General features: G+C 40.5%; 1 protein-coding gene across 1 annotated transcript; it reads left to right on the top strand.

Moving 5' to 3' along the window:
• Positions 1-8150: 8150 nt before the first annotated feature.
• LOC116197130 (ethylene-responsive transcription factor ERF027-like) lies at positions 8151-9338 on the top strand. Its single transcript, XM_031527167.1, has one exon. It carries the CDS (start codon positions 8259-8261, stop codon positions 9057-9059), a length of 801 nt encoding a protein of 266 aa, XP_031383027.1. The 5' UTR covers positions 8151-8258; the 3' UTR covers positions 9060-9338.
• The last annotated feature ends 642 nt before the right edge of the window (positions 9339-9980 follow it).

Genomic DNA, 9980 nt, shown 5'->3' with positions numbered 1-9980 from the left:
ATACAAATCCCTATAAGTGTACTTACACACACTAATCAAATATTTATTCCACTTATATCGTTGGTCCCCGACCTAATTCTCTTGTATAATCAGATTCTCCTATTATAAGCATTAGGTTGTACAGTCCAATCATCATACAGATAGTTAACAATTAAAGAGAGAAAAAGGAGCATAGTGCAGCGGCATGCAGTTTGGACTAGGAATCAAGAAGTTTTCTAGTACGATTTTCGTAAGCGAAACTAGCAATGTCCTTCTATTTAAATTTTCATTTTCTCGTATTAGTTATAAGGACCCATCTCTCTTGTAATAAAAAAAATAGTTAATAGATAAATCTCGAATTTATAAACCATTTCTGTTTACACCCATTTTCCGTAATTCGTGAAGATTGTAGAGTCATGACTTGTAATCGGTGATCTTGATAATTTTCTCGAGTTTATGGACATGTTGGCCTGGGCTAGACGAAGCGGGCTGAGATTGTTTTTGCTGGGCCGAATTGATTGGTCCAAGTGGAAGAAAGCCCAAGTTTTGAACACAAAGTCCAATTGGAAAGCCCATCATGGTGGCTGGAACATATATGCATATCTGTATGGACGTGCATATTTCATCAGAGGCGGTGAGGATTTATTTTTAATGGCAGCCGATTATACTTGCATATAAAGGATGCGATATTCTTGTGTGATATCTTCGATTTTAGATAGTCTAATAGATCGGATATCTCTCTGATTTCTTTAAGTATTCTATCTTTTAGGCAATTTAAGTAGGTTAAGAGTTAATTTCCTTTTTCGATATTATTGGGATATCTTATATTGTGATGTATCCGATTTGAATAGATTTATTTTAGAGTTTCATGTAAATGCCTATATATATTGAGTTTGAAATTTATTTTAATTCCCTTTCGACACATCTATCAATCGCACTACATTTTTCTATCTTTCTTTTCTTCCAACATTTACTTTCCCACTATTTTACTTTCTTGGAGTTTATCTTCATGGCACTAGGATAATTCAATCTTCGATAGGCGCTAAATGTCGAACCAATCGGCTTTAATAAGCTGATTTGTCTTCAAGTATTTCCAAGTCAAAAGCTTGGATTTTATTCGGCTTCTCTTGCCGAAGCCTCACAGAGTTTTTTTGGGCTCACTTGGCTAATTGCTCAAGTGGATCAGCTTGGATTGCAACTTAATTCAATTGAGTTGACTTGAACGAAACATATAGCTGGCTTAACGCCTTTTTCTTTAATTATAAAATTAGAAGCACGAAAAAATAATGGAGAACTCGTAGCGGCTAAATTCCTGAACCGTGAGATCGTCTGAAGCGCATTCAATCATCAATTTCATCTATTTGAAACATAGTTGCCATTCAGTACCGCAGACTCTCAAGGTCATGGAACAACACTCTTTATCGGTAGGGCCGGCTGGTGTTGCGTCGATCAATTTCTTGGGACAACACCATGGCACACCTGATTTTCTCATAATCTACCAGTCGATGATATTTTTCAACGTGATAAACAATTTGACAAGCCCGGTAGGACGCGCTAAATTTGTGCTCCTACTATCATGTAGTATGATTACTATTCTTCAACATCATCAAATTTAATGCTGTCGATCTATTATTCTTCAACACCATCGATTGGCAAATCATTGTCGTCGACTTATTCGTCACCATATTCATCGACTAGCTACTCGCCATTGTCAAATTTCGATTATACTTATTCACCTTCGTCGTCGACCGGCTATTTGCCATCATCCAATCATTATGCCTATTAGCAGCGACAAACGGTTAGTTATGTGAGATCATCGTCACAAGCAATGACGAGCAACTCAATGCAGCCCTATCTCGCCCACACCTTGTCGTATACGACGCCATATATTATGGCTCAGCCTTCAATCCAAGTTCAGCCTCCAATGCAAGCTCGGCCTTCAGTCAAGGCTCGGCCTCCAACACAGGCGCAACCTCCTATGCAGATTCAGCTTCAGCCACTGGCACAATAAGCACTACCCCTACCTGAAGTTCAATTTCAGCCGCCTTCATCAACATTGGCAAGCTATTCCATGCCACCATGTGTTATTCTTCATCATCGATGATGCAACCGTCCTTGTTGGAGGAAGAAATACATTACTGGCTTGAGAGATTGTGGCGTACATATAATTTAGATCAAATTGCGGCTAAAGCTCAACAAGCACCTTCGCCTACATCTCAGCCTCCAATGCAAGTTCCATCAACTCCGTCATCACCATCGTCTTCACCGAAGAAAGGACTCGATAAGAACTTTCACGACCAATGCTCGAGCGTAGGGTGGATCAGCCAACTCAACCTTCAATGGAGTTAGTGGCCGAGTCAAGTCTTCCACGACGAGTTGATTCGGCTAAACACTTAGGCAATGATGGTAAGCAAGTTCTAGCTCAGCCACCGCATGAGGAACATTCATGCAAAGAAGAAACGGTCATAGACCGTCGACGCAAGACGAGATTGTTCCGCCTAGATCAATTTCACCGCAAGAATCAAGCGCGGCCAATTCTTCTCAACTTTTTTCAAAAGTCAATGAAGTTGAGTCTCATGGTGTTAATGGCGCTATTTTGGAGCATCAAGTTAGAGGACAAGCTGAGCAAAAATCGGCTCGAGTCAACTTTGGAGATCAAACTCATTTCGATATAAGAATCAGTGTGGCTAAATCAAATCTCAAGGATGCAAATTCTTCCACTTCATCAATGAAAGTAAGCGGGGCATCAAAGAGAAGCCCATGGCAGTTCATATAAGATCGTTCTCATCCACGAAACCTATCTTAGACAGTGCCGCTAATTTGAGGCCGATTTTTTCAAGGCGGAAGCCGGAAGACGAAATTTCTTTAGAGGCTACCGAAGAGGTAGCACAACTTCTCCGTAAGCTAAATGATGAGAAGAGATTATGTTCGGCTTATACAAAGTTAGTTCTACAAGGGATGATCAAGCCGCCGACTTTGCCACGGCCTGCTTGGGGATACGAGGCGCTCCAAACTCTTCAGCCCCATCATATAGAAAAGAAGATCCCGAAGTGGACTCCACGAAGTAGCACCTGCACATACAAGAACTCAGCCTTGGAGAAACAGCCCGAGGTTGAGATGGACCCAAGAAGTTCGAGTTCGAAAGGGAATGACAATTAGAAGCCGAGCTCATTAACGATGCTTCGAGCCACTTGAGCACTTGGAGGGTCGAGTTTCATGTTGAATCCGCGTCTATGGAGTCAAAAAATAAGAGCTCAAATTGTGGAGGAGTTGAATTTAAGACCAATTTCATGCCTTACAAGTCGAGGTATGTGAACTCTAATGCTCGAAAATTGGTTTCCATAACTGAATTTGTGTCTTCAAGCAAAGCACGGGGGGTCTAGTATATGCCCAAACTTATTCCCCGAAAGTTGAGGGATGATGGCTGCAATTCTCAGGGCTTGAGACCACGAAATGTGAAAGCTTGGAGGGTTGAGTATTAGCATAACAAGTTATGAGAGGCAAACATAGTGCCTCGAGAGCTTTATTGTAGGGCTGGATAAGTGAACAAATACATCATATTTGAGAAAGGCAACAACCCTCGAAGAAGAGACCCCCTGATAAGAACTTGACTGACATTTATGTTCGGTCAGCTTAGAAATCATGCATGTTTTGTGCCACTTGTTAGCCTATTCCAACTAAGGAGCAATTTGTGATGCCACCGACGAAGGTTCCTAAGAAAGAATGGCGAAGGGTGGTTCACCCAAAGAGACCTAAACCACTTACAAGACACAAAAACGTCGTGCTCAACGGTGTCAACAAGCTAAGAGATTGATGGTTGCTCAATTGAGTGTTACGGCTAATCCAAAGGTTTCTACGGCTAATTTGTAGCATCTAGAGGCTAAATCAAACGATGTTCAAAAGGTCATGGCTGAACCTTCTGCTATGGCCGAACTTCCTATGATCAAGTCTAAAGCCACACCGAAGAATAGCATAGACGAGCAAGGAGAATGCGAGGTAATTCATGTTCTAATCCTTCAAAGGGAAGATTTTTTGAAGGCATCAATCAATGAAGTTCCATCAAGTATGATGAATGTTAAATGGAGTAAATCTTTTGCGAGGCTTCCCGAGGTACTATGTCGTACTCATCCTCTTCAAATTTTCACGAATATGTTTGGGATGTCTATTGCTAGAGTTTCGATGAATAATCTTCGGCTTGTATTGATGGTTGAAGGTTCTAATAAAGGAGATCATCGGCTAACATCGGAGGCCAATAATTATACGAAGAAACATGAGGGAGCTACAACCACCATTAACTTTCAGCTTTTGCCATAGGCTGAAAGCTCGCGTGCGGGGGGTTGCGGCCATGTTAAGGGCTCTGATCGTGATCAAGCTCGATTTATCTGATCATTCTCATGCTCTGGAAGTCGTCATAGGCTGCTCATTGCAGATCTCATTCTCGGCTAAAATTTCCTATTTTGCGTAGTTTTGCGGGAAAATTCATATCTTTTTCTACAGAGCTCCGATTTCGATGATTCAAGATGTTACGGAAAGCTCAATTCGAGATATACAACTTTTATTTTTTGAGTTTTTCCCAGTTAAGATCAAAAGATGCTCGAAATTGAAGATGAAATAGGGCTGAAGCAGAGAAAGAGAGAATGCTATTGGTGCCATTTTCTTGGTTCATTGTACAAGACTATAACGGCTATTCAGCCGTGAGGTGCCCTCATTCCTTCATCTTTTTCCGTGTTCATCATGAGCTCGTGCAACAGATTCTTATTATACATGTCAAGCCCCACTCAATATGGTTTCGCGCGACTAGATATGGGAGGGTATTGTTTACACATATTTTCCGTAATTCGTGAAGATTGTCGAGTCGTGACAATTTGCCCGGGTTTTTGAACATAATCGGTTTGGGATAGAGAAGCGGGCCGAGATCATTCTTACGTGGGTTGAATTAATGATGGTCCGAATGAACGAAGTTAAGCCCGTCCAAGATCAGGCCAATTGGAAGTCAATGAGGAAGATATATGCATGTGTACGTGATTTCATGGACTGAGGCGGGGGGAAGGAGATTTTAATGGCGGCAGCATATTGGAGTTCAAGAATATTGAGATCCCGTGCAATCTTTAATTTTAGGAAGTTAGATGAGCGGAATATATTCTTTGATGTTTCTAGAATATTTCGTTTTAGAGATATTAGGATATCTAGGTAGTATGTTTCCCTTTTGAATAATATTTCGATAATGTAATTATAGGTGTATCCGATTTGGATAGATTTTTTAGGATTTCATGTAACACCTATAAACAGGTTTGTCTAAGTTCGTTGTAATATTCCTTGACCAACACATCAAACAAGTACATTTTAGTTATCTTTTATTTTTCCACACTTTGCTTTTACCAATATTTACCTTACTTTGCACCTTTACATTCTCAAACTATTTTTTTTCCCTTTAATTTCCTTTTCCGCACCTATCCCGTTTTTTGGAGCGAAACCCAATTCACCTTCCGGGATTGTTCGGTGCCTATCCGTCTTGCTTCTACCTATCTGGGCTTCCCAATAGAGGTAGTCTTCCCGAGTCTAGGTTCCGACCTAGATTCTCTCTTTTCGGCCATTTAAGGCTGAGAACCATCTCTCGCATGGCTTTCTTAGCCTTGTCTCATCATTCTTGGTTATCTTTTCGGCAAATTCCAACCGAAGCATGCCGAATCCTCTGTGGCCTTAATTGTCCAAGGTGAGGCCTTTGAATATCTTTTCGGCAAATTCCAACCGAAGCCACCGATTACCACTCACGGGCCTACTAGGCTGTGATTTATTTTTGGAATTGTCTTTGCATACTCTGAGCAAGGGTGTATATATATATATATATATGCAAACACATATTACACAGATTATTATTGAGTAGAATACCACTGTCGCCACTCACTTATTCATTAGTCACCGTTTTTGCCCTCAACATATTTTTGACACCAATTAGCCCCAAACGTTGGCATTCCGTCTACCATTTATACCCTTCTGTTAACTTCCGTAACGGAAAATTCATGGACGGCGTTATCTTTTCCGTCACTATTCCGTTACGGAATGGTATAAATGGTAGATGGAATGCCAACATTTCGGGTTAATTGGTGGCAAAAATATGTCAGGGACAAAAATGGTGGCTAATGAATAAGTGGACGGCGACAGTGATAGTCTACTCGATTATTATTCATTGGCTCTTTAGTGGTGAAACATTGACGAGTCAATTGCTCGTCTCTTGATTGGTTCTCGAGCCGTCTCATCATGGTTCACCTTAATTGAAGAAGCACAGAGCAATAGTGGAGAATTCATAGCGGCTAGCCGTGAAATCGTTTGAGGCGCACTTCATTTACTTAAAAACCAGCTGCCGTTCAGTTCCACGGACTTTCGAGGCCGTGGTATGACGCTCTGTATTGATGGGGCTGACTGGTATTGCGTCGGTAATTTTCTTGGGATAGCACCCTGACACGCCTAATTTTCTCATTATTTACCCATCGGTGATTTCGATGTGATAAACAATTTCTCATAAAACAAAGTACACCTTAAAAATTTTGCACATGCATTAACAGTAGATCTCTCTTTCCTCTTTTTTTTCGGTGGATAGTAGTTCTCTATTTAATTTCTTCAAGACTATATGTGACAAGTATTCACATCATTATCTTCCATTTAATAAAGGTTTAGGGTTTCTTTCTTTTTTTAATGATGAATATCTATTAATTTATGCAACAATATTTAAAATTTTTTTTGCCCTCTATTGGCAAATGGGATCATATAATAATCTATATCACGAAGGAATATATGTTTGTTGACCAATGACCAAAGCAAAAGTATTTTTTTCCCCCTTGCTGGATGCTCTTCTTTTATAAAAAATGAAAAAAAAAACTGAAAACGGAAAACTGATCAGTGAATCTCTTATCTTGCCAATTAAAAAATAAAAGGCTAGATCAACACTTGGAGGGCATTTAATTCTGACCTAAACAAGTTATAGAGAAAAATATGAGACATATTTTCACCTAAACCAAAGAGATTTCGAGCTTAATTCTCGTCAGTTAATTTTCGTATATTCATTTATATATTTTTCTTCACCTATCCCTTTATAATTAAACATATTAGCATCCCCTGTTATAACCCAGAATAAATAAGCTTTGTGATGAATGGAAATGCAACTAACTCCATATACATTAGCTATTACCTTTTTACCGTCCTACGTGACTCAACAAAAAGCATTAATCTAAAACTTTCAGGATCACATTTACCAGAGATATGATAAATATTTTTAATCCTCCGTTTGGATTGAACAAAGAATGAAGAAGAGGAGGAAAGGAGAGGAAAAATTGTATAGAAGTCGCTCCCATAATACGTTTTCCTCCCCTTCCTTCGCTTTAGTTCCATTTTCCTTCTATTCAAACAAAGAATTAAGAGTATCACTTTTTTTCCTTACATGGTGCATTTTCACTGAATTTTGATGATAACCAACTGAGCAAGTGCACCATGCACGACTACTGTAGAAGATGATTTCGCTTCTTATGTTCTCGTTGAGAAGCTAGAAAACTAGGAAGTTCATCGGATATTCGAGTTTGGACCACCAATTTATATTATATAAGCTACAGATATATATAATTAACCGCTTGGCCTCAACATATGTACACATATGGGGCAAGTATAGGGATGACCGATGTTACACGCACATCTTCAGTCATCAGGCATCAACATCCAAGAAGATTTTATTTTTTTAAAAAAAAGTCTAAATAATATTATTTATTTAAAAGCTTGAGGTTTGGACTTAGGGATGAGATCTGACCAGAGACATAGCTATTGATGAAATTAAGATATGTCGATCAATGGGAAGGGCCGCAACCCAGAAATAAGTAAATGGTTGCACGGGAGATTACAGCTAATCCTTGTTTGCCTAATGCGTGTTCTCTCACTATCCCTCTTCATTACATTATAGCATGCACCCAAACACGCACACGCACATATCCTTTTGTACTATATGTTTATATATATAATACATATGTCAGTCGATCGATTGGAATTTTTCTGTGCCTTTTTGGGTTGAAAAATCGATATTTGTATTCAACCGCGAATTGGCCACGCTTTTTAAAATTACCTTTTTGACGAAAACTCTTTCCCCTTTAACTCAAAATTTATAAGACCCCTACCATATATCCCATATGTTTGTGTACATATATATATATATATATATATATATAGAGGACCCATCCCCTTTCCCTATCATCCCTCTCTCTTATATAGCCACAAACACAGTTCGAGTTAGCCTTTATATGTCTGACCCTCACACTCCTTCCAGTGAGGCCCATGTGGACCAGCCACCACCTCCTCAGCCGTCGCAGCCACCACCTCCGCCTCCACGTCCAGCCCTTGAACCACCACAGCCTCCTCTAACTAGCACTCCTCTTCCTCGTACGCTGCCTCCTCTAGACCTACAATCCCCTCGTTCACTTGTCGTCGAGACTCCTTCTCCGACATCTTCGGGTGGCGGCCGGAACCCTTCTCCCCGGCAGCAACAGATGTCGCCTAGGACTGGCCCTGGCTCCGCTAGTCCCACCGGCAGGCACCCATCTTTTCGGGGAATAAGGTGTCGGAGCGGAAAATGGGTGTCGGAGATCCGGGAGCCCCGCAAGACCACGCGCATATGGCTCGGCACATTCCCCACAGCGGAGATGGCAGCCGCGGCATATGATGTGGCGGCCCTGGCCCTGAAGGGTGGAGATGCGATCCTCAACTTCCCCCACTTGATGAAGTCATACCCGGTCCCAGCTTCCACAGCCCCAGCTGACATACGGAGAGCAGCCGCTGCTGCCGCTGCCTCGAGGAAGGCCGAAGCTGGGGGTGATGATTCGCCACCCGAATCAGGCCAGACGAGCAATGAAGTAACGAATATTGTTCAAGAGAGTACAGCATCGAAGCAGGAAGAATTTGTCGATGAGGAGGCCTTGTTTGATATGCCGAACTTGCTAGTGGACATGGCAGAGGGAATGATGGTTTCACCCCCGAGGATGAATTCTCCGCCATCTAATGACTCGCCCGACAACTCCGACCTCGAAACCTTGTGGAATTACTGATGGAATCCAGCATGGTACATATTGAGGGGATTAATCCTGTGAACTTTCATCAATATGAATATGAATGGTAAACACGAAATTGAAAACTCGGAGTGGAAAATGTGTGTCAATCCCAGTAAAGAGCAGAACAAAACAAGTTTTTTATCAAATCCGATGAAGAATTCTTGACGTTCACATACCCACTTGAGCTTGTGCTGTTCTTGGTGGAAATGAATCATCATGTAATAGCCGGAACAATCGAAAATTTAACATAATCAGAGCTTTTTGAAGTATAGCGAAGAGATGGTTTAGGTGGGAAAGAAGGATATCCATTCACGAACACGGAACAGTGATTCTTCTAGTAGCTATAAATCTACATGTGAATTTTAGGGTTTGCTTTCCATTATAAATTAGGTTTTACAATGTTGTCGTGCTTTTATCTTTTGTTTAAAACCTTTCCTGATGTGGAATGACAATGCATGATTGCCCCTCATGCATGTACATTTCAATTATATTTATACAAATACACTATTGAGTGCGGCCCATGGGTATAACAAGCTTGATCCCCTTCCTCAATCTTGTTATCATTAACATTGAACGCAATTTTCGGATCGAATCCTCGTGCATATGATAGTTTAAATCGATCGTGATCACTTACTAAATAAACTTATTTAATCTGTTACAAGGAGGTACGAAATTATATCTATCATATTGTTTCAATAATATTGAGAAATTAATCGTGAATGTTTAGTTGGTGAAGTTAAATTTTCCAATGAATGGTAGTGGGACACGCATATATATTCGCTCTTCAATCAAATTGAGTTTTGACACGTACTGATCAACAATCATCAAAAAGCCTCTTGATTATGTTCTTTCTTTTCTTAATGGCTTGAGCACATAATACGTGCATATTTATGGAGATTCATCATCAAGAGACAAGAT

This window comes from Punica granatum, chromosome 1, assembly GCF_007655135.1.
Source record: "Punica granatum isolate Tunisia-2019 chromosome 1, ASM765513v2, whole genome shotgun sequence".
NCBI lineage: Eukaryota > Viridiplantae > Streptophyta > Magnoliopsida > Myrtales > Lythraceae > Punica > Punica granatum.
Note: the sequence above shows the minus strand (reverse complement) of the source record. Positions and strands in the feature narration are given on the sequence as shown.